This window comes from Urocitellus parryii, chromosome 13 (genome assembly GCF_045843805.1).
Source record: "Urocitellus parryii isolate mUroPar1 chromosome 13, mUroPar1.hap1, whole genome shotgun sequence".
In the NCBI taxonomy this organism is placed as follows: Eukaryota; Metazoa; Chordata; class Mammalia; order Rodentia; family Sciuridae; genus Urocitellus; species Urocitellus parryii.
Window position 1 is genome coordinate 7834200 of NC_135543.1, and position 25579 is coordinate 7859778.

Consider the following 25579-nt stretch of genomic DNA (forward strand, 5'->3'; position numbering starts at 1 on the left):
GATCTTATTTAGTAATTGTTTATTTCTTTGTTGTGCTTTTCCCCAAACTTGACTGAAGATAATTTTAAAATGATGAAGATCCTATGCTGTTCTACTGCATAGGCAGAGATTCTGACCTGAACATACTGTATTTCCCTCAAATATTAGGAACTCAGTGACCGCAAATGACCCTAGATAACCTGGCATTCAAAGAATGTGTAAATTTCTGAAGTTCAGTTCTAATTTCAAGACCAATCTGGTGTATTTTGAAAGCAATATTTTTAAGTATTTTGGGATTTTGTAATTGAATCAGGGAAGATACAATGCTACATTTGCTATTTCATTTATAAGGAATTTTTTGAGACATAAGTGTCCTGTGTATTTTTATAGAAAGATAATTAGCATGTTCAAAGAGTTGGGTTGATTTTTTATGTTCCTGCTCATATACCCTTTTCCTGGAAAATATGTTTTTTTTTTCCTTTTGATTTTGAATGAAGTGTTAAAAAATTAGACTTCCTATTTTATTCTTAGTTGTAGCTTGCACCCTTCAAAATTACCATGACAATGTTCATTGCCTAGGGGAAAAAAAAAAGTACTCCTAGACTGAAATTGATTTTCTACACAAATAAAGTATCAAGGAACCCGCTACGACTAGGTTAGTCTACAGAATCCACAAAGAACTAACATTTAGAAAAGTTTCTATTCTTCTAGTGCTTCTAACAGTAAGTGTATTCTATTTCTTTTACTAATTGAGTTATTGTTAACCTTACAAAGTAGAATAAAATTAACTGTTATTTGACACTGTTGATAAAGGATTAACACAGAGGTGATGAATGGCTGGACCCTCAATGCCATAAGGAGTCACTTAGATACATGAATGTCAGTTGAAATCCCCTTTCAAGGAGCAAATTATATGTTCTCACTAAAGAATTGTGTACTGGCATTATTTCTCAACAGAAATGACTCAGATGATATATTACCCTATTGGTTTGTTTTCAGCCAATATTAAAAATAAGAATGTATAAGTTCTAGAAGCAACTTAATTTCTTTTAACAATGGTTGGTAATGGTGATGTTTGGAATCACAGATGAAAGGGTGATTTGATTTGAATATCTGTTACCTTGCTGATTATTCAAAGATGCCACTGTCGTCAGAAACTCATTTCTGAATATAAAGAATTTTGCATGTGCTGACGGCCTACAGATTCCAATTATAAAACGATTCATAAATCTACATGGAAACAGGCCTCGAGTAAAGTGCATGAGAACTCAGGTCCTCTGTGCATTTGTTTTCCCTGCTCCTCTTAAATGGGACCAGTTTGAAGTTCCATAATGGCCAGTTCCGGAGATGGCCCATGGACGATGAACAGAAGGCTTAACTGACCACCGCACTCCTCTGCAGCTGTGGCGGTAGCCTGAGGAGCACCAAAGCAAACCAAAGCCTCACCTGCAGTGAACACAGACTCTTGTGCTCCCCAAAGCCCCCAGCATCCGCTGTGTAAGACACAGCTGCGTCGAGGGAAATAGAGCCAGTTGCAAATAAAGCAAACTGCAAATTGAATCTACGTTAACTGTCCATAGTAGACAAAGGGAACAAAAACACCAATTTCATATGTGGCTTAATTGGTTTCTGTTCTGTAGCCAGAATCGTCTTTGATAGACTCTTAGGGAATCCTCAATCCGTGATCCACTTAGACATGTCATGGAGGAATGTGGTGTCTAGACATCTTGAAATATGATTTTGTTCTACATTTCATACTAATTTCATTTCTCATAAGCCATATCTCCCTGTGCCAAAACATACATTTTCTCATCATCTGTTGGTAATTGCCAGTGGGAACAGGGAATATCCACTACGCAAATTACTTCTTTGATCTATACATTCAGCCAATAAATATTTGCAAAGCCATATTATAATGAGGACATGGGTTTTGCAGACCACAGTATTCTACTGTGTGGGCAAACTAAATTTTTATTTATTTTTATTCTTGCATTTTATTCCCTTAATTTGTGATAATGAAGACCAAAATATCAATTTTGTTGGATTTTGGTAATATAAGTACATGAGAATTAGCTAAGTGTTTGGAATATATGCTTCCTCCCTTTTTAATATTTTAAAGTCTCTTAGGATCTGCTTCACTTATAGGAATTTAAATTGTTGCATTTTATAACACTTCATAATTTTAAAAATATTTAAGTCAGAAGGCTAAAAGTAAAAACCTAACTGAATAAATATATTACAAGAAAATATGACAGAAAAAAATCAGTTTTGAAAGAGCTGATTTTGACATAATTTTGATTTTTCTTCACAACATTAAAAATATAGTTCCTCATTCTGCTAATAGAAGAAAGTCCTGATAATTCTAATTTTTGAAGTTTAATGAAACATAGGCCTAGCTTAAGATGCATGCTGTGAATTAAACACCACTATGCTCATGTGTATATAATATGATGTGTGCTTGTGGCAGATACTCAAATACACTGATGAATTCAGAATCTTTATCTAGAATGAAGCACCAAGAAGAATCTTATAATTACAAAAGTAATTGTGGTTTTGATTCTTCCCTGTACGGTTGGTGTGTGGTTCAATATTTGCCAGTGAAGCGACGACTTGAATCAGAGTTACCAACCAGTGGTTTTTTAGTAGAAACCATTGCAGGGAAGAAAGTGAAGTGATTAGCATTGAAGTCAAGAGATAGGTCATTTATCTGACTAATTAAAGACTAAGTCATTTTTATTTATAAGGGATCTTGACAAAATTATGACTATTTAATTTAAAATTGATTATTTTAGCACTTCATTCCTTATGGGAGGATTTCTAGCATCCTTGCCTGGGAGGCTCAAACCTGGGGCTTTTGCATGTGGTATCACCATCATGAAAATAAACCCAGAGTTATATGATTGATTGTGTGTTACACGAACTCACTTTGAAAAGCCCTCTTAGAGATGTTTTCATAAAATTGTCTAAAGCAACTGAGACAACCGTGATAAAATGCATTGCCTCCACTGGTATCTGCTTCCTCCAAAGGAGCCCCTCCTGTGTTGATATTCAGCACCTCTGTTAAAATGCTATCTCTGTTTTGCGATGACACTCTGCAGCTGACACTACAAAATCATGGTCTCTGTCTTTTTTTTTTTTTCATGGAGGAATGATGATTTTTGAAAGGGGTCCTTTCTGATTTCCTATTTCCTGGTTGTGTGCATAAAAATAAACGCTAGATTTAGATTTAATCAACTCATCTATTTGTGTTATACCGGATAACTTCTAAAATTGTGTTTCAGAGCACGGTATTGTACTTGATGCTCACATCAGCACTGAAGGTAGACATGCAGAATATATTTTACCAAGTTCTTATGGATGAGAAAAATCATGCCCCACAAAAGTTAATAGGGTATAAATGAGGTCAAATGGGAACTAAGTGGCTGGCAGGTACAGATGTCGTCTGAGTTGTCTGATTTATTTCCCTGTGGTTTTTTTTTTTTTTTCATTACTCAGGGAACAATGACTTGGATGTGCTGTTTGTTTAAAATTATTAACCAAGTTGTTAAAAGATTCATTATTAAGATATCTTCTGCTAAGTTACCAGATAGACATATCTGAAATTTAAATCTATGTTTACTTGCCTGCATTAAAAGCAGTCCCCTGCTGGGTACAAGATAAAATCCAAGATTTTTTTGGCCCAAAGAAATGCTTCTGGGCATGAGTGTTATCTGCCTTTGGAACAAGCTCTCTTCCCTGCTTTCTGCTTCTTACTCTAACTTCCAACAGCAAAATAGCCCCCCCACACACATCCAGGTTTTCCCCAAGCTGTCAACCCACTGTGAATGGCCCCACACCCACCTCCCTCTTTCCCTTAAATAATCCCAACTCATTGTTTGATGATTCTCTGTGCAACTCATCTCCTTTAAGTACCTAAACCTATATTTGGTGCCCTTTTACCTAGACAGTACTGTTCTCCAAATGTCTTATGCTCCTTACAGTCCCTAACACCCAGTGCAGGGGGGGCCATGTGACCAAGTCTCTAATAAGTGACTTGGAACAGGAGGGTGTGCACTTAAGTCAGAGCATTTATTTTTACTTATTTACTTTTATATTTACATTTTTTTTTTTTAGATTTAGGTGGACATAATACCTTTATTTTATATTTATACGGTGCTGAGGATCGAACCCAGTGCCTCATGCATGCCAGGTGAGCACTCTACCCCTGAGCCACAACCCCAGCCCCGAGCATTTATTCTTTGATTGCAAGTGATGTGTCTTGATTCCAGGACAGCTGCCCAGAGCCGAAGTGGACTAGCATAAGTGAGAAACAGATTCCTGCTACCGGAAACCACCTGAGATTTGGTCTTTTACTTAAAGATGCCGCCCTTCAGCCCTGAGAGTGCTGCAGTAATACGTAAGCCAATGAATGCACAGTCTTCAACCCTGTGGCTTGGAACAGTGGTTGGGCTGGAGAGGGAGGAAAGCCCGGTGGACTCAGACAACAGAGTCTGAGGCTGCAGCGAGACATTTGGCCCAACCCTCGGTAAAACCTGGGGTAGCGTGGGAGAAGAGTTCTAGTCAAAGGAGCTTCTAGAACGTGAGGACAGTCACAAGTCTAAGTGACCCGAGATAGCATCTCTACGCCAGGGTCAGCAGGAGGCTGGGACCCTCACAACCTCCACCAGGAAGAGGGGAGAAATGTGGCTTTCCTCTGGATGAAGCCAGTTAGCCAGCACAGATGGCCACGCCATCTGGGTGTGACAGTGGTGCTTACTTGAGAGCAGTCAGCATCCATCCTCAAAACATGTATGTCATGGGTTGTGTCTGACAGAGTGTAGGAAAGGGTGACGTTTTCTTTATGTCTTTGAAATGTCTTGGCAGATTGTTTGCAATATGCTTTGCACTCTGTTTTAACGGTACTCAATAATAAGAATTTTTTTTTCTTTGTCTCCTCCTTTTAAGAAATTTCTGGGTCAAGATAAGATTTGTTTTCAATTATATTTTTCTTTTTTCTTTTTTTTTAAACTGTATTTCCAGGGGAAGAGGTCTGATACCAGATTGTTAATGGTGAAGATTGGCCGGCAAGGCACTTGAGAGAAAGAAATTGAGAATTTTCAATAAAAAAAAAAAAATGAAAGGGCTTTGAAAATTTCATAACCTTGCAAGACTGCAAGAGATAACTGTGTGGAGACATCAAAGAGAAGGAGATGAAATTAAGAAAGTGTTTAAGTAACAGAAACAACGCTAAACAGTCTCAAAGAAAAGAGCAGATTAAGGGTCACCCGCACACGCACTGGTTGAGTCTCGGCTGGCGAAGGCCGGTCAAGGTAAACAGCAGCCTGGGGACACCAGGCTCACAACCACCTTTTAATTAGATGAAAATGACCTGTGGCAAAGAATCGATTAAGTGACTCTGCTCCTGTAGGAGCTTGAGAAAGTCACCCTGCCCCTGTGCAAATCAAAAGTTGGTGTTTTTTGAGAAAAAGGAAATAACAGAATGCAGCAAATCTCACAAATGTGTTTCAAAAAACCCTGGGTGATGAGTATTGCACTTGGTACATGTGGTTGGTCCAATAGAAGCAAATATGCGAGCAGCCTCCTAACAGTTCAGCAAGATTTTACAGAGGGAATACACCATAAACCAAAAATGGCTATGACTTCTCAAAAAAACAATTAAAAATACTATCCACTTATTGATGTATTTTCCTGGGAAATGTTCATATCAGTACAACCAAACTGAATTTTGGGGACATTGATACCACCAGTTTAGACACCCTTAGTGTCTAATTTATAGAAGAGAGACGTGGACATGATTTACAGAGTGAAAGATTCCAGGACTTCTGAGGTGTGGACAGCCTCAGTAATGCCACTTCAACACTCATTGACTTCAAGCCACATGATTTCCAAGAGTGTCACCATCTCTAAATAAGAAACAGTTCTGTCATCTAGAACTGCTTTGGCGCCTCCATTCTCTGGGAGCAGAATGGATCTCCAACTTTCCTGCCATCTGGTTGGATCTCTCTGCCCTTCCCTTGACAGCCAGATCCAACAGCTACGACTGTGGCTGGAAATTCTTCTGCCTGAGATTTTTCTGGAACGGTAACCCCTTGTTTGGTGCGTTTTGGCTGCTCTCCTTGCCACCCAAACCCAGGGAAGAAACTGGCTATTGGCCCTGTCCCCTGGCTCAGACTCTGCTCTCAGGTTGATTGATGCCTTTCCAATACCCAGTGACCCTCAGATCTCTAATGTGACCTACCCAGGGCAGAGTGTGGCTGAGGCACTGGAGAGAAGGAGAACACTTTCCCAGTGTCCAGCCACACAAGGTCAGGGAGGCTGAGGATGGAGGACAGCCTCCCTCCCACCAGCAGGGGGCAGAGCCTGGGGGAGAAGGCTGAGCCAGCCTTCCAGGAAGTAGCAAGCTGCAGGCAAGGATCCTGTTCGCTTTCAGGTGAGGCCCCCAGCCGAATCTCTTTCCTAATCTTTCTAAATGATCTTTCCTAATCTTTCTCTTGGAGCCAAGAGAAGCCATTTCTGTGTCTGAGGTCGATGTTGGTATAAATCACCTGCAGACGCTAAACTCTGCGCTAGAGTCTGTGCCTGGCGGTTTGTATCAAGCACTACTTCTGTGCCAAAGTACTTAAACAATTGGTATTAGTCAGCTCAGGCTGCCAGAACACCGTGGCACAGACCGGGTGGCTGAAACAACAGGCATTGATTTGCTCATGGTTTTGGAGGCTGGATATCTGCGACTAAGAGGCCAGCCTGGTCAGTTTAGCTGAGGGCCCCCACCTGGCTGACAGATTGCCACCCTGTCTCTGTGGCTGGGCTCACGTGGCTTTTCTTCTGCTGGGGGGTGGAGGAGGGAGAAAGAGATCTTTCTTTGCCTCTTCTTATAAAACTGCGAATTCTGTCACATTCGAGTCCCACCCTTCTGACCTCATTTAACTTAATCACCTCCTGAGAGGCCCTATCTTTAATCGATGACACCTGTTGGATATGCCCTGCCCTTCTCCCCTGCCATGTCAGCTGCGGTGGGAGGATTGAGGCATCTGAGACAGGACATGCAGCCGCATGGGCTTCTGGGTGGTGCCCAACCTCAGACCCAGCTCCAGGGAGGGGAGTTGGGGTTGGCACTGTTGCCTCTTAAAATCCACATCGTAACTTAACCCTTTGTAACGTGGAACATCCCCTGGTCTCCTTCACTGGAATTCGTACCTTATATTGTGCCATGTGTTGATCTGTCTTGCCAAGTACCCTGTGAGCTCCTTAAGGGCAGGGATTATGCATTTTTCATCTTTATGTCTCTAGTTCTTTTCTAGTGTTTGACTAATGAATACAAAGCAGCCCAAAAGGTAAGTAGAGGTTTTGATGTCACAAAAATATTTCCATCCTAGCATCTAACTGGATTTAGATGACATGGTCGAGGGCACAGGAAAGGCTCGAGTGAGAATGGGCACCAGGGAGGTGTGTGATGTTAAAATCCACAGGTCTACACAGACCCCTCCTCTAATTCCAAACAAGTGGTGTTAAGACAAAGCCTTTTAGGAAATGAGTGTCTTTTTTTTTTTTTTTTTTTGGTGTGTGTCTAGTTTGGAAAATCTCTTGCTATGATAATAGTAGGACTAATTTTTTCCCCTAGGAGAAAACATTAATTAAATGCCCTAGGAAACCGTTCTTATCAAGAAATGGAGGCTCTGATCTTCGTTTTTGCTCCGTTGACTTTAAAGTTCAATACATTTTTATTGAACCCACAGACGTTCATGTGGATTGCTTTTCACTAATTGGTCTACGGGGATCAAAATGACAGTTTTGCTCTTCCTTTTGGACTTTTCAATGCTCCTTCAGAAAGTTCCTAAACTTTCTTAATAGTCATTAAGTCAAAGAATGATTTCTAGAAATGAGGGGGTAAAATCACTGGAGTTCTGGTTTGATCTCCCCAGGACTGGTGGCGGGTGACCACCCCCCCCTCCCCGAAACTCCTTCTCCCAGGAGACCACTCCCTGCTCTGAGTCCTCCACCCAACAGACGCACAGGTTTGCACATGAGCCCTCTGATCTGTTCCCACTGGTGATGTCTTCACCCAGCAGGTTCAGGGCGCCGGCCAGGTGGCAGCAGAGAGTCCAGCGCCACAGGGACATGCTCGCACTTCCCTCACTTCAGCTGAAGTTACACGCGACCTTGGTGCTTCACTTCTTGAGTCTAACTGTATTTCATTCTAATTAACTGCAACTTTTCCATGTTTCGGTCAAGAAATGTCTGAGGACCGTGTGATAAAGGAACATGAGTCCTGCTTACTGTCTAAAAAGCTGTCAGGGACACTCTCTGGGAGATAAAATATGCACCAACCCGTTGAAACCTACAGAATGGGAATTACCAGTTCAGAAGAAAATACCAGAATCACAAAATACACTCATTTTTGAAGAAATGGCCCCCCAAACACTCTTGATGGCGAATGAAATATTTTGTGAAAAAAAGAACAAAGTTAGTGATAACTTGACTGATTCCGAGGAGCTGGGCTCTGTGTGAGCGTTGGAGAAATTGTTTAGCTACATTACACCTTATACCCTTTGACCCTCTGAAAATCCAAAATCTGAAATGCTCCGAAATCTCCACATTTTCAGCATAATGCTCTGAAAGTTTAAGATTTCAGAACGTTTCAGATTTTGGATTTTTTGGATTAAGGTTGCTCATCCAGGAAAGTCTGTGCAAATATTTCAAAGTGTGAAACTTCAGAAATCTGAGCTACTTCTGGTCTCAAGACTTTCACACACAAGGCATCCTTAACCTATATAATATATAGACTGAACAGTAGTAGAGCATATTATATATTCATGCATATTATGCATTTCATGGGTTTACATCATATTTAATACTCTGCTTTATCTTGACTTCATTCATTCACTTATTCAGGGTGCCTCAAGATTGAACCGAGGGGTGCTCTATCACAGAGCTACCTCCCCAGGCCGTTTTTTTTTTTTTTTTTTTTAATTTTTGATGCAAGCTCTGGCTAAGTCACCAAGGCTGGGCTTTGAACTTGCAGTCCTCCTGCCTTAGTTTCCCTAGTCACTGAGATTACAGGTATCATCTTACCTTTTACCTACGGACTCAGACATGAACTAGTGAAGGGCGTTTTTCTGTTTGCATTCCTGATGACAAAAGTTTTAGGGAAAACTTAAGTCTCTTCCCTCACAGAATCCTTAATAACCCATCTACAGCCTTTGCTTCTACAACCACCATCCCATAGTTACCATAGTTACAGTCGGCGTTGTGTCACATTCCCAATTGCTATAAATTGGTAACCAGATTTTCCTCAGACATTCAAGTAGAGGCAGTTTTATGAAAGTTGGTGAGACATTTATTTTAAACACCAATTTTGTTATCTTAGGCATCTTGCTCAATAGGGGAGGTTACGTTTTGAACAATAATTTTATAAAAAGGATTTTGAGCTCACCTGAGTTTTGCCACGCAGGCATTTGAACTCATCTTCATTTTTTTTGCTCACAATATTTATGAGGGTACATGAAGTGAAAATGCCACACCAGCAGTTTAAAATGTGGGTTTGTCTTTCACAGGATGAAATAGGGCATAATCACGAATCCTATGACTTACTCGGTGGATCAGGTAAATTTGTGATATTTTCAGAAAATAAGTTTGCATGGACAATCGGTTGCTTTTTACTCTTAAACTGCGAAGTTGTAGTCATCATAGTAAAAGAGCAATTGCTGTGAGCTGATGTGAGACCATGAATTCATCTCCCAAATGCTGTTCCCTGCCGAGGCCCCAAAGCTTTTTGGTCCTTGTTCTCCTCTGTCCTCCCCTGGGCACCTGCTCCCTGAGGCTTAAGATGCATGACTATAATTATCAGAGTGAATGAGGTTGTGTCCTTCCAGAATAAAGGATCTAGATCCATCTTATTGTTCATTTTTGTAACTTAGAATTTATCACAATAGAATTTATCAACATTTCTGAAGAAGTCTATCAGTAAGAGGAGTATTTTGACATATTCAATTTTATTACTTACCAGTACACACAGTAACATAAATAAATGGCTAAGAATTTATATCCAAGAGCATGCCCTGTGTAATGAGCTAATAAAATAAAACCAGAAGATACGGGTCTTTTGCTCTGTTTTGCTAGGATGCCTGGCCTGGCTTGACCCCTGTATCTGCCTCCAAGCTTTCCTCAGTATCATCACCGGCCCTACTACCAGCTCAGACTCAGGGAACATGTGTCCTAGGTGGGTGCTCTGGATCAGTCATGCACAGCAATTCTGTCCTTGGCTCCTTTTAATAAGAGGGAGATCATTTGAAATTTATAAATGATGCACAAAATTACAGCCAATATCCTAATGTTAAGGAACATTAACATTATTTTTATATTTTTTGATATAAAAATAAAATAATACAAATAAATCGTGTTCAAAAGGACAAACCTCCAATCTCAAAGGCAAACAAAAGAAAAAGAGATACCAAACTGCTGTATCAAAATAGAAAGACCTTAGATCATCATTTTAATGTTTGTATTTATGGGGACAAGAAGGGCACTCTCTCAGCACTGTTAGGAGGTGTATGAATCTGTATTACTTTCCTCCAAAGCAATTTACTGTATTGTAAAGAACATTTAAGTGTTCGCATCCTTTGACCCAGCAATTCTTTTTAAAAGGCTCTGTTAAGAACATAATCAGAGATTTGCACATTTTTGTTTTCACAGATGGTCAGTGTGACCTAATTTATTATAGTTCATTTTGGAAACATCTTAATGTTAAATTAATGATGGCTAGCCATATGTTTAGACCTCATAGAGCCACTGGAAGCTCAATTATGAAGTATTCAAGAATTGCTTTTAAATATAATATAAAGTGAGAAACAGGATAAATATCTTTATTTGTATTAATTTAAATTTATATTGGACAGAAGTACACCAAAATATTAACAGCATTAATCTCCAGATGGAGATATTATGAGTAATTTTAAGGTTTTCTTTTCCACTCCTCTATTGAAAGTTTGTATTAACTTTTGAAATCCTATAATTTAAGGAAGTAAAAACTCAATACTATGAAAATATGGTGATTTATTTTAAAAAACTTAATGTGTTCAAACCTTTTTTAGGTTGTGAAAAGTGGTTTCTGTTCTTATCATACAAACCCCCAAATAAAGGCCTGGCAGTATCCTGTAAAGGCACCCTATCCACAGAATGCTCTGCTTCCTTTCCTCTTTATGAAAAATAAAAAATGATAAATTTCTTCATACTTTCTTTTCCTGTGGAAAAGAAACCTCAAGAAACATGGGGTACAATCTGCATCTAAGAATATTCACCAATATTTGTGAGAAGTTCCATTTTTAACAAATGTCAAGATTCAGGACTTTATCATTGTTATTAAAATCTTTTCTCCTTTGCTGGGAAAGGACCCCAAGGCTCATGCATGCCTGGCAAGTACTCTACCACTGAGCTACATCTCTAGTTCCTTAAAATTTATTTTAAAAATAAATATTATGTTGTATGTATTTTGTGTACAACATATTATTTTGAAATATGCACATTTTGGAATGAATAGATGGAGCTAATTAACAAATTCTTATTTGTGTGTGTGTGTGTGTGTGTGTGTGTGTGTGTTGAAAACTTTTTTCACCACCAAAAAAGCTCCTTTGTGCCCCTTGAAGTGCATTCTAGCCACCCCTAGCTCAGGCACCATTGATTTGTTTTCTGCCACTACCAATTAGTTTTGCCTATTATAAAATTTTCTACATATATGATCAAGCATATTGCTTAAAATATTTTTGAGATTCATTCTCATAGTGTTCCATTAGCAGGCCGCATCCTATTGTAGAACTACATTATCATCTGTCTATCCAGTTACTAATGGATGGTCATTTGGGTTGTTTCCAGCTTTGCCTGTTATGAATACAGTTACCATAAACATCCAGATAAAAATGTTGTGTATGTTTTGGGGGGTTGGGTAGATAAATATCTAGAAGTAAAACTGTCATGTGGTACACATAAAAACTGCCAAACTATTTCTTGAATTGGTGTTCCAGTTATTACTCCCGTTAGCAAGGAGAGATTAGAGTATTCCATCTCCACTTGACGTTTTTATTGTTTTTGTTTTCTCTTTGTAAGGGGGAGGATTAGTGGTGTCTATGGTTGTGATTTACAGTTTCTGATGACTAATGATAGTGAGCATCTTTTCCTGTGTGCATTGTCTACCAGTCTAGCTTCTTTTCTAAACTGTCCGAATTTGGGGGCCTGTTTTATTAATGGATTATTTTTCTTCTTATTTTGGATTGTAAGAATTCTTTATGGGTCATGAGTATATAACTAAGTTGCTGTCAAATAAAGATTTTATGATTTTCCTCCAGGGTCTGTCTCATCTTTTCTCTTATACTCTGAAATATCTTGTGAAGAGCAGAAGTTTTTAACTTTGATGAAGCCTGACTTATTGATGCATTTTCTATACATTTGTTTCTCATTGTAATAATTATTCTTAACTTTGCCTTTAAAGGTTACAAATATTTTCTTTCATAATAGCTGCCATTCTGACTGAAGTGAGATGAAATATTAGATTAATTTTGATTTACATTTCTCTAATTGTTATTTTCATATATTTGTTAATTGTATATCATCTTCTGAGAAGTGTCTGTTCATGTCCTTGGTCCATTTATTGATTGGGTTATTTGTTTTTTGGTGTTTAGCTTTTTGAATTCTTTATATACCCTAGAGATTAGTGCTCTATCTGATGTGTGAGAGGTAAAGATTTGCTCCCAAGATGTAGGCTCTTTATTCACCTCACAGATTGTTTCTTTTGCTGAGAAGAAACTTTTTAGTTTGAGTTCATCCTATTTATTATTCTTGATTTTAATACTTGCACCAAAGGAGTCTTATTAATGAAGTTGGGGCCTAATCCCACATGATGGAGATAGGGCCTACTTTTTCTTCTGTTAGATGCAGGGTCTCTGGTTTTATTTCTAGGTCCTTGATCCATTTTGAGTTGAAGTCAGAATGGCAGCTATTATGAATACGAACAACAGTAAGTGTTGGCGAGGATGTGGGGGAAAAGGAACACTCATACATTGCTGGTGGGACTACAAATTGGTGCAGCCAATATGGAAAGCAGTATGGAGATTTCTTGGAAAATTGGGAATGGAACCACTATTTGACCCAGCTGCCCCTCTCCTCGGTCTATAACTAAAGGACTTAAAAACAGCATACTACAGGGACACAGCCACATCAATGTTTATAGCAGCACAATTAACAATAGCTAAACTGTGGAACCAACCTAGATGCCCTTCAGTGGATGAATGTATAAAAAAAATTTGGCATATATTCACAAAGGAATATTACTCAGCAATAAAAGAGAATAAAATCATGGCATTTGCAGGTAAATGGATAGAGTTAGAGAAGATAATGCTAAGTAAAGTTAGAAAATCCCAAAAAATCAAATGCCGAATGTTTTCTTTGATATAAGGAGGCTGATTCATAGTGGGATAGGGAGGGGGAGCATGGGAGGAACAGACGAACTCTAGATAGGGCAGAGGGGTTGGAGGGGAAGGGAGGGGACATGGAGTTAGAAATGATGGTGGAACGTGAAGATCATTATTATCCAAAGTACATATATGAAGACATGAATTGGTGTGAATATACTGTGTATACAACCAGAGATATGAAAAATTGTGCTCTGTATGTGTAATATGAATTGTAATGCATCCTGCTGTCATATAAAAATAAAAAGTACTTAAAAATAAATAAATAAATGGAGAAAAAATATTTCTTTATATTTCTTTGATAAGTTTACAATTTTAACTTTTATATTTAGGTGTATGTTCATTTGAGCTTTGGGGGGCTATTATGAGTTTTATGACTAGTTTGGACTACTATAGGAAATATAATTAATTGAGTGGCTTAAAACAAGAGAAATTTTATCATTTCACAGTCTGGAGGCGGAGAAGCTCAAGATCAAGATGCCAGGAGGGTGGTTTTTGCTGAGATTCTTCGTAGCTGGTAGATGGCTGCCTTCTCGCCATGTGTTCTTGTGGGGGAGGAAAGGAGTCAGCAAGCTTCTCTGGTATTTTTGTGAAAGTACGCTAAGCTCATGTGGCCTCCTGTTTACGACCTCACCTAAATCTGGTTATCTCTGGAAGGCTCCTCTGCAGATACCATGACACTGAGGGTCAGGGCTTCAGCATGACATTGGGAGGATGCAGGTCTGGCCATTGCAGCAAGGGGGAGGCTGGGGTTCACACTTCTCCTGTCCAGTTGTTTCAGCACTGTTTGTCTCCTTTTTACATGAATTTATGTAGACTTAAAAATAAAGCAAAACAATAACAACAACAACAACAACAAAAACCAGATAGGTAGGTGTTGTTTTCCAAAGCAGACACAGATGAAGCCTCATGGAGCCATGGAGTTCTCCCCTGAGGGCCCCAATAACATGCTCAGCTGTCAGATGCAAAAGGCTTCAAATGTACTTCATCAGTTCAGTACAGCAAGGTTGCCGAGGGAGGCATCATCACTCCATGAAAAGTGTCTGTTTTTGAACTTTTCACTATTTTCTGCTGATCATGAGGTCGATCCTTATGTTAATACTACACTATCTTTGTTATTATAGTTTTGTAGCAAGACTCTTAACCAGGTAGTGGAAATCCTTTAATTATATTCTTCTTTTCAAAATTGCCTCAGCTCTTCTAGATCTTAGGCAATTCCAAATGAATTTTGCAATCAGTTTGTCATTTATTTTAGAAAAGTCTATTGAGATTTTTATTAGGATTAAGGTGAATCTATAAATTAATTTAGAGAAGACTGCTCTCTTAACAAGATAGTTTTTCTAGTTCATGAATATGCATATTCCTATTTATTTTGCTCTAATTTCTCTAAGCTATATTTCACAGTTTTCCATGTAAAGATTTTGCATATATTGTGTTAAGTCCACCTGTGCATATTTCATATTTTGATGCCATTATAAGTAATGCATTTTTTTTTACTTTTAATTATTCATTGATAGCATAGAAAATACAATTGATTTTTATATATTTATATGCTCCAACTGTGCTCAATTCATATCTTAGCAGTGTTTCAAAATAAATTTGTTAGGTTTTTCCCTCAGTAGTCTCAGTGTACAGAAGTTTGATTTTCAGTGCTTTACAAGTTGATTTCTACAAACAGTAATATTAGAACATAAACAGATTTCAAAGAATTATGCATCATAAATTAGTAAATTCTAGGAGGGGTGGGGGTAGGAAAGATGGTGGAATGATATGAACATCACTGCCTTAGGTACATGGATGACTGCACATGGGGTGTGATGCTACATTGTGTACAACCAGAAAAGTTGTGCTCCATTTGTGTACCATGATTCAAAATGCATCCTGCTTTCATGAATAACTAATTAGAACAAATACAAAAATTAGTAAATTCCCACGCTTCCTGCTGGCCCTTCAATGCAGTAGGCCCCTACCAACCCGCAGGTGTGCCCCAGGTACCAGTCAGTACACAGACAGCTGTACAGTGTTTTCCCCAAAGTCTTGTGGCACTGGTGCCATTTTCACTCCTGGGCCTCGAGGTCTGGACTCGTGGCCAGTCACACTGATCTCCCTTCCTGGAACAGAGTTGGTAATTCTTTCTCTGGCATTTAAACACAAGCTTCCCCCGAGCATCGTGCAGAGCTGCTTCTCCCGTTTCCTGTGGCTTTAGCTTTGCCTCAGGATGTGCCACAGCAGAGTTCTCCATGACCAGGGCTCTTCAGACGGAGCCAGAAGCTGCTCTCAGGAATGAGAAACAGGCAAATGGTGATTTCTGAGGGAGAGCTGATACTCAAGAGGCTCACACACCTGTCATGTGGCAATGCTGTGGACTGTGTGTGGCTTGGCCTGCACCAACTCGCTGGCTTCTCTGAACTTAGCTAGAGATAGATATTTAAATTCTGCTAACACAAAAGAGAAAAAGCAGTGCCAGAGGGGTCAAATGCCCCGGATAAAACAGGTAGGTGACAGTGCTGTGGTCTAAACCTAACTCTCTCTGATTCCCAGGGCATGTAGGTATGTGGGTGTCCGGGTTAAGTTTTAGGTATTAAGATATTCATTGTTTAAGAAATTATTCTGGCAAACAGCAAAAACTACAAAACAAATACTCGGCCAAGAAAACAAAAACAGTTGGAGATTATGGACCTCATCTATTTCAATGTATTTTTTTTTTCATGTAAGTTACAGAAAATCATCGAGAGCATAAAATTTGGTGTTTTGGTTGAGAATATTAATATTAAAACATACAAAGCCAGTTTATTCCCCTTAAAGGCTTTGAAGGAATAAGAAATTTGAAAAAATAAAAAAAATAAGGAGAAAAAAATGGCAAACCTGAGGTAGACAGGTACAAATGGAGTGAAAATTCTTTACAAAACCCAAAAATGCTTGTATTTAAAAACCCTGAGTAGTAGTCTGTTGAAATGATGAGACAGATAAAATCATTCTTATTAGCATCATCATCATGAATGTTTTTGTTATTTTTGTAAACAAGAAAAGGAAGATTGGTGTATCCAGGAGAAAGGCAGGGGAGATGAAGAGGGGGTCTTGGAAGTAGCATTAACTGAGTGAGAACAAACAAAATTGCAGTTCAGTTGTATGCACACTTCCTATGGCCAGTAAAAAGTGCACCCTAGATTTTAGGTTCTAGAATCTTTAAAAGGTATCATATCTTTTTCATAATCATGATTTTAACATAGTGTACATATCTAAAAATACTTATTTTGTTTTGAGAGTCTTTATTTCTCGTCGTTATCTGGAACATGGTTACCACTACACTCTCAGTACCTAGGAAGACAGGGGCAGAGTTGGGCAAACTCACAGCTGCTGAATAAACTGGATCCAAGGCTCTTCAGGGAGATCAGCAGGTGGAGGGTTCAGCGTTTCCTCTGTGCAAAAGTGCTCCAGACGCATAAAGTTACTACTGCTTAGTTTTCCTTTTGTTTGTCTCCTTTAGGAGACATACGACTTGAATAAATATTTAGTTTTGTCAGAAGAAGATTACAACTTAAAATTGCCATGTCAAGGCAATGGAACCTCACTGATTGTTACCTTTAGGACCAAGGATTCATTTTAAGTTGTGATAAGTCATTCCCCACTGTGCAGACTGATGCGTTGAACATCTTTTCCTTGCACAGAATCCTCAAGCCTTATATTGGGTGTGTGACAACAATATCACAGGGATCGCAGCAGAAAGACACAATTTGGTTGGTTGTGGCTCGTGTCTACATCTACGACCGTGCATAATGATCAAGCATTTGTATGTGTGGATCCCAAGCATAGACTAGGATGAATGCTCAGTGTGAAATCTGAGTTGCACATTTCATAAATTATGGATTTGCCAACATTTATTCAGTCATTCTGAGTTAATATTATACTTAATTACTAATATCATCAACATAAACACCTGGGTGAAGGTACAGTATACTTTCACAAGCCTGAAAAGCAATATTTAAATGATTTTATGAAAATACCATTCAATATTGTGTGCTTACATGACATCCACAAAAAGAGCACAGGGAGAGACATATTTAATTTAACGGGAATCCTATAGCATGAAGATATATAAAAAATGAGAATTATTATAATCTTGGAAATATATTGCATCATTAAAATAGTTTGAGTTTTAGTGGAAGTGGCTGAAATTATTTTAAATGGGGTAATTATCTTGCCATACACTTAATAAATTTTATTCAGATTATCGATGAGAATTGGAAGAAATTTAGTGTTACCTTCTACTCTTTATAAAGGCAGTGGCCATCTCTGGCAACAGTGGATAGAGTTTTCCCTCAGGAGTTTATCACATCCCAACTACTCTTGGTCTTTGCACTAGAGCTTACCTTCCCGACTCAAAGGTGAACCACGTGGAGTCCCGACCATATCTCCTCAGTGAGCTGAGAGGCCACATCACCAGTTTGACCTTGGCGTTGTGGATGTCCCAGAGATAGATATTCTCATGGGTGATCTGCATTGTGCATTCTCCATAAATATCCAGATTTGGTGTAGGCATGAGATAAACATTGAATCGCTCTGCAAAGAAACAAAGCATGGAGAAAATTAAGTGACAAGGGATCCGAGTGTTCACAAGAGGACCGTGTTCATTTGTATACCTCTTTGCCTCTTTGCCTCTACACTTCAGAAAGCACCACCACCTTCCCTGGTGACAGGGATACACCTTTCAAAACACCACCTCCTTCTGTGTGTGTGAAAATAGGAGCTCATTAAAATACTCTTAACCATTAACTCCTTTGCTCTCATTGTATAAATTTCCATTGCATGCATTTTCTACGGTTAGGATGAAATCGCAACAGAAAACTAAGGGCAAAAGCTAATTGGAATCTCTGTCTAAAAGGCACTTCTCTCTGCTTCTTCACACAGTCTAAGTTGATATCATGGATATCCTGCAAGAAAAGTGCTGTTTATTATAATTGGCAAGAACTTACTGAATTTCACCTTTGTAATATGAAGTGTTTAATACACAATCGGTGTGACTCACTAGCTATGTAAGCACTGCAAAAAATAATTTAGTTTATATCTCAAAACAAATGGCACCAAGGAAAATTCAGCATATGGTAATTGTAGATATCTGTTACCGCCTTCTGCAGAATTTAAGACATTACCTTGGTAAGAAAAATAAAAATGCATAACTTCTTTCATTCTGAAATTTTATAGTTGAAAAGACTGTTAGTCGGCGATGATTTCAAAACCTGCTATGTCATTTTTGGTATATCTCAAAGGCTATTTCAAAATTCTGAAGCCCTTGATTCCCATTTAAATGCATTAAATGACTTTCTTTTGACAAACACAGAGGTTAGTTTATAAGTTCCAGGAAGTAAAGAACTCAGTATGCCCTATAAAGTGTCCTATAAAATACCTTAGTTCCTAGCACCATAGCCTCATTTTACAGTAAGTGATCAATACATATCAGGTTATTATATGAGTGAAATAAATTTCTTCATGATGAATATGGGATGCAAACATTGGAAAATTTATGAAAAAATAACATCATGATAACAAAAAGTTTAAGAATTGCTTGGCTGATAGATCTGGGCGAGTTAGAATTTAATTGTGAAGAGTGCTTTAGAAGCCATTCTGTTTAGTTATTTTAAGAAACAGCATAATGCAGCTGTGTTGGAAGAGGATTGATAGGTCTGGGGGATGTGCTATTATCCATCCTACTGTCACGATCTGAATCACATGGTGTGTTTGGCTGCTCAGCTGGAATTACGTGTATAATACAACTGATATTTTCTCTGGCAGGCATTTCACCCAGTAGGGATTCTGCTATGCCAAAAGACAATATTCAGATTCCAAAATGGGTGAAATTAATGTAAGCATAGTAGTTTAAAATTTACTGGCCATATCACTACTATTATACACATATGTTTGCAAATTTTTTAACAAAAGATAGTCTAATGACTTAACTTTTACTTAGGTTATTGACCCATGAAATTAACATGCATATGGATTTCACATTCATTTCCTCAGGAAATGACAAAAGGAGATCAATTTATAGGTGAAAAATGAAGAAAGAATGTTGTCCCATTAATTATCTGCAATGAAATATCACAAATAAATACTCATTGCGTATATTCTAAAGTGTATTTTAGCATGAAATGCATCATTGGCATTCTCACCATAATTGCTAACCCACTGAGATTATAAGTAGTAAATGAAAGGTACGTGATCTCATAAAAGAGCATACATGGAACTTGGACCCAGTAGGTGGACTTAGGAATACAGACATTGCCTGAACATCAACCTCTTTTTTTTTTTTTTTTTTTTGCTCAAGACAAAGTGAATCTCACCATCATGTACATCCAGAAGAATGGGGTCCTACTTAGAATAAGATATATTCCATGCTTGTATAATTTTACATCAAAATGGAATCCACTGTCTTGTATAACTAAAAATAGCCAATAAAAAAATTAAAAATGAAATGAGATCTCAAAAAAAAAAATTCCTCCGGAGAAAGGAAAGCTTCCATATTTGGAATTAATTGTATTTCAGTGGTCTCTGTTGTGCATGGGGAAAACACTGTTATCAAAGAGGAAAGCAAAACATTCTTCTTCAGTCTTCCCTTCTCATCAATTTTAGAGTCTAAAGACAGAAAAGAATCAGTGCCAAAATGCAAGAAATAAAAACCCCTTTTTTCCAGAATTTTGGAATCAATAACATCATTAACCAGTATTACTGTTGCTTGAGGCTGTACAGACCCCTGGTAACCATAGCCAGAGTTGAATATTTAAAAACAATAGGACAGGTGAAAATACAATCTTGGCCGTGAGTGCCATTCAAGGGGATGGCATGTGAAACATCAATCAGGGTGGAGAACCCAGCAGCACTATTACATTTTCACTGAAACGTCCATGTGCTCAAATATCAGCAGATAAAAACCAATAACGAATGAGTGAACTTGGTGCAATTCACCCCATGCAAGGCTCTACATGTCAAAATCACGGAGGTCCATCCTTTACAAGCCAAGGGTGATTGGAGGATGGGCCCTGGGGGAGCCCTCCCAGGGCAGGCAAGCTCTGGGGGTGCACTGGTGAGGTCTACCTGGGGGACCGTCCCCTTGTTGGCTTTCTGCTTTCCCTGTCTCCAAGCTTTGAAACCAACACGTCACCTGTTCCTGTTAACTGGGTTAGAAAGTCAGTTACTTTCAAACTCTCCAGTCTTCCCTTTGATGCTCTTTCTTTGTAACTTTGGAAAGAAATTATCATAAGAAATATTATTTTCAATTGTCAGATGTTCGAAATCCATTCTGCTCCAATGGTTAATTTCTAAGGATTTCAAATTCAACTAAAAAGTGGACTATAATTAAATCCAGTATAAAATCAGGCACATCAAGGGGAGGGTAGCACATCAGATAACACATGTGTACGTCACTGGATTCCATTATGATGAGGAAGGAAGCTCTCTGCCTTTGTCAGGAATAAATTATTTACTTCTTCTAAAAAGTCCATGTGTGCTTGGAGAAAATTCATCCAAGTTTTTATTGGAAAGAAATACCATTTCAAAACTGAGTGGTTAAAATGGGCTTCATTTTAATGAAATTTTTTTTAAAGTATACCTACGTGAAATGCGTCTAACGGGCATGCATTTTTAAAAATTTAAGAACCTGCATGTGTTTTTAATTGCCTTGAATCCTGGCTTTCAGAGTCTGGTGTGCACCAAGATGACCTGCAAGTTGGTTTAAACACAGTATTGGCCCACCTCCGCCCTTATCGTTTCTGATACAGCAGGTGTGGGTTGGAGCCAGGTAATTTACATTTCTATTTATTTCCAGGAGATGAGGAAGTTGCTGTTCTGGGAGTCACACTTTGAGAAATTTTGATTTGTGAAACTCTTTTTAAAATATGGCCAGGGAAATAGCAATGTTAGAGAAGCCAATACATTTCAAAAGCTATGCTGTGCTCTACTAGGACAAACCAGCACATTTCCTCAAACATATTCCCTAATATCTGTTCACCTAAATTAATTCCATCTCAACTGATTCATGACTGACTTTTATAAAAGTGATCTCATGCATAGTAAGGAATAGAAAGAGAGAAGATCTTAAAGACAGTTTATAATTCACTAAGATAAGTATATTCCAAGCAATTTTTCTTTTATTATGATCAAGAACAACAGAAAACCCTAATAAAAAGGATCAGAAAGCCCACTGCCAAATAGCCAAACGAACTGGAAAAGAAACTAATTGTCTAAATAGTGACAGTTTTCTGAAACATGAGTAAAAACTCTACAAATATTATGAAGAAATCAGTTTTTTGAAAAAGTTCTATAAAACACATGTCAGATTAAAATGTGTGTATTTCTACTCACTATAAAATTATAGAGCTAAAAGTATGTCCAACACATTGCCCATGAATTTGTATTTATTAAGACATAGGGTCACATGTCAGGTGATACATGAGAAAGCACAGTTTTATTTTAGATATCTGAGACGACAAGCAAGGTGGAATACTTATCACTTTGTGTTATGATGCACTAGTATTGAATCTGAGATTTTTTTTACACTGGGGCTGGATTCAGAGATCCAAGGGCCTGCACCATGTCCATAGGAGGCTGGAGACGTGGCAGTAGGTCACAACCTGGAGAAGTGTCCAGAGAACATTACAAGCTGGGGCGTGGCCACACAGAAAGGACTGAGATCAGTCAAAGGAGGGAAGCTGCTCAGGAAAAATGGTCCTGGTAAAGGGTCAGTGGGCCACCAGGCCGAGAATGGGAACTGAGGGGGTCACCCATCCAGAGAGGCACCCAAAACCTCCGTCCTCAGTAGGTGAGTTTTTGACTGGCTTAGGGCAGGAACCAATCCTAGCTGTTGGTCAGCCTGCTGGTGGGGCACGTGGAGCATGTAGCTGCAGTGAGAAGAGCAAGGGATCAGAGATGTGGGTTTCCAATGCGAAGTGATACACCATCCCGTGAGCAGAAATCCAGTGGCAGAGAGCAGAACGGTGAGAGCCCTCTGAACTGTTCACTTTAGAAGCCACGGGCTTGAGGATTAGGTCAAGAGAAAACTAAGAAACAAGTAGCTCAGGAGTACACCTGAATTTCTGGACGCCAAGAGGTCCACAGGTACCCCAGCTCATCAAGTTTCCCACAGGGATGGGTTAAATCCAACCACAACTTAGCTAGGTGGGAGACGTGAACTTACACTTTTATGTTCTCCTCCTCTTAAAACTTAACTATTTAGAGCAAATGCTTTCAGTTTCTCTCTCTTTAGAATGATGTTGGCCTTGGGTTTGTCATATACAGCTTTTACAATGTTAAGGTATGGCCTTTCTATCTCTATAATTTCTAGTGTTTTAGACATGAATAGATGCAGTATTTTGCCAAATTATTTTTCTCCACCTATTGAAATAATCATGAGATTCTTGTCTTTAAGTCTTTTGATATGATGAATTGCGTATATTGATTGCTGTATGTTGAACCAACCTTGCATCCCTGGGATGAAGCCCACCTGATGATGGTGCACTATCTTTTTAATATTTTTTGTATGCAATTTGCCAGTATTTTCTTAAGAAATTTTGCATCTATGTTCATCAAGGATATTGGTCTGAAGTTTCCTTCCTTGCTATGTCTTTGACTGGCTCTAGTATCAGGGTGATGTAAGATTCATAGAATGTGTTTGGAAGAGTCTCTTCCTTTTCTGTTTCATGGAATAATTTGACGAGGATTGGTATTAGTTTTTCTTTAAAGGTCTGCTAGAACTCAGCTGCGAATCCACCTGGTCCTGGGATGCCCACTTTCACCATCCTATTCAACATGGTCCTTGAATCTCTAGCCAGAGCAATTAGGCAAACCATATTAAAGGGATATGAATAGGAAAAGAAGAGCTAAAGCTATCTCTGTTTGCCAACAACATGATTCTATAATTAGAGGACCTTCTCCAAAAAAACTCCACCAGAAAATGTCTATAACTCAAACATGAATTCAGCAAATTAGCAGGATACAAAATTAACACTCATAAATCAATTGTGTTCCTGTACTCCAATGATGAATCAGCTGAACAACAAATTAGGAAAGCCATCCCGTTCACAATAGCTTAAAAAAAAGAAGAAAAAAGAAAGGAAAGAAGGAAGAAAGAAAAAAAAAGAAAAAAACCCCTTGGGAATCAATCTAACAAAAAAGGTGAAAGACTTCTACAGTGAAAATTATAGAACAATAAACAAAATAATTGAGAAAGACCTTAGAAGAAAGAAGGATATCCCAGTTAGAATTAATATTGTCAAAATGGTCATATTACCAAAAGCACTATACAGATTCAATGAAATTCCCATAAAATTCCAATAATATTCTTTGTAGAAATTTAAAAAATCAGTCATGAAATTTATTTGTAAAAATCAGAAACCCAGAATAGCCAAAACAATCCTTAGAAAAGCCAAGCAGGATGCAACACCAACAAGACCTTAATTTCTACTACAGAGCTACATTAACAAAAACAGCATATGATTGGCACCCAAATAGGCAAGAAGACCCATGGAACAGAATAGAAGGCACAGAGACAAACCCACAAGAAGTTCAGTTACTTCATACCAGATAAGGAATAAATAGACATTGGAGAAAAGACAGCCTCTTCAACAAATGGTGCAGGGAAAACTGGAAACCCATATAGAGCAGAATGAAATTTAACTCTATGTCTCACCTTGTACAAAACTCAACTCAAAGAGGGTTGAAGACCTGGGTATCAGACCAGAGACCCTGCACCTACGAGAAGAAAATGTAGGCCCAACTCCCCGACATATCGGCTTAGGAACTGACTTCCTTAACAAAACTCCTTAAGTGCAAGAAGTAAAATTTTAAAACAAAATCACTAAATGAGACAGCATGGAACTAAAAAGCTTCTTCACAGCAAAGCAAACAATCAAGAGCACGAAGAAAGAGCCTACAAAATGGGAGAAAATCTTTGCTACCTACACCTCATGGTGTTAAGTTCTAGAATATACAAAGAACCCAAATATCTTAACACCAACTGCCCCCCCCCACCCCTGCAATAACCTAATTAATAAATGGGCCAAGGAACTAAACATAACACTTCTCAAAAGAAGAGACAGGAATGTCAACAATTACATGAAAAAATGTTCAACATCTCTAGCAACTAGAGAAAGGCAAATTAAAACTCACTGAGATTTCATCTCACTCCAGTCTGAATGGCAATTATCAAGAATTCAAGTAACAATAAATGTGGGCAAGGATATGGGGAAAAGGTTCACTCATACATTGCTGGTGGGACTGAAAATTGGTGCAATCACTCTAGAAAGCAGTATGATCCCTTAAAAAACCTGTGATGGAACCACCACTTGACTCAGTTATCTCACTCCTTGATATATATTCAAAGGATTTAAAATCAGTGTACTACAGTGATGCAGCCACATCAATGTTTATAGTAGCCCAATTCACAACAGCTAAGCCATGGAACCAACCTAGGTGCCTGTCAATACACAAATGGATAAAGAAAATGTGGTATGTATACACAACGGAGTGCTACTCAGCCATGAAGAAGAATAACTTTATAACATTGGCCAGGAAATGGCTGGATCTGGAGACTCTCATAATAAGTGAAATAAACTAGTCCCCGAAAGCCAAAGGTTGGATATTTTCCCTGATATTTGGAAGATTACCCACAATAAGGAGGCAGGTGGTGAGGGAAAGAATAGAAGTTCAGTAGATTAGACTACAAGGAATGGAGAGAAGGGAGAGGGGATAGGAAAAGGAAAGAGTGGAATGAATCTGACATAATGTCCATGTAGAAAAAATCACATCATGTACATCGGCAAGAATGGGACCCTAATTAGAATAAGGCATATTCCATGCTTGCATGCTTATAAAATCATATCAAAATGGATTCTACTGTCATGCATGAATAGAAAGAGTCAATAAATACATTTTTAAAAAATACCTAAACATTGCTCAGAAGTACAAGTCCAACAAAAATAAGGGAATTCTTCAGATTCGTGAAAACACAATGGTCTATTTAGGCTTTGAACAATTCCTCGTGTAAAAATTTACCTGTGTTTTCCACTCTGCCTGATTATCTGAATTTCAATTCCAGGGTCTTCCATGCCAAGGAGGTTTAAATATTTGTTAACATTCATTGATTAAAATAT

General features: G+C 38.4%; 1 protein-coding gene and 1 non-coding gene across 2 annotated transcripts in view; both read right to left on the reverse strand.

The window, feature by feature from the left end:
* The window catches only part of Dok6 (docking protein 6), a 366478-nt gene that overhangs the window by 107312 nt on the left and 233587 nt on the right, over nucleotides 1-25579 (reverse strand). Inside the window, exon 5 of the mRNA XM_026388691.2 lies at nucleotides 17810-17999. Within this exon, the coding sequence (XP_026244476.1) occupies nucleotides 17810-17999 (190 nt within the window). The remainder of the gene's footprint in view (nucleotides 1-17809; nucleotides 18000-25579) is intronic.
* LOC113182696 (small nucleolar RNA MBII-202) lies at nucleotides 14381-14467 on the reverse strand. Its single transcript, XR_003300782.1, has one exon. It is a non-coding gene; the product is annotated as a small nucleolar RNA MBII-202 (small nucleolar RNA).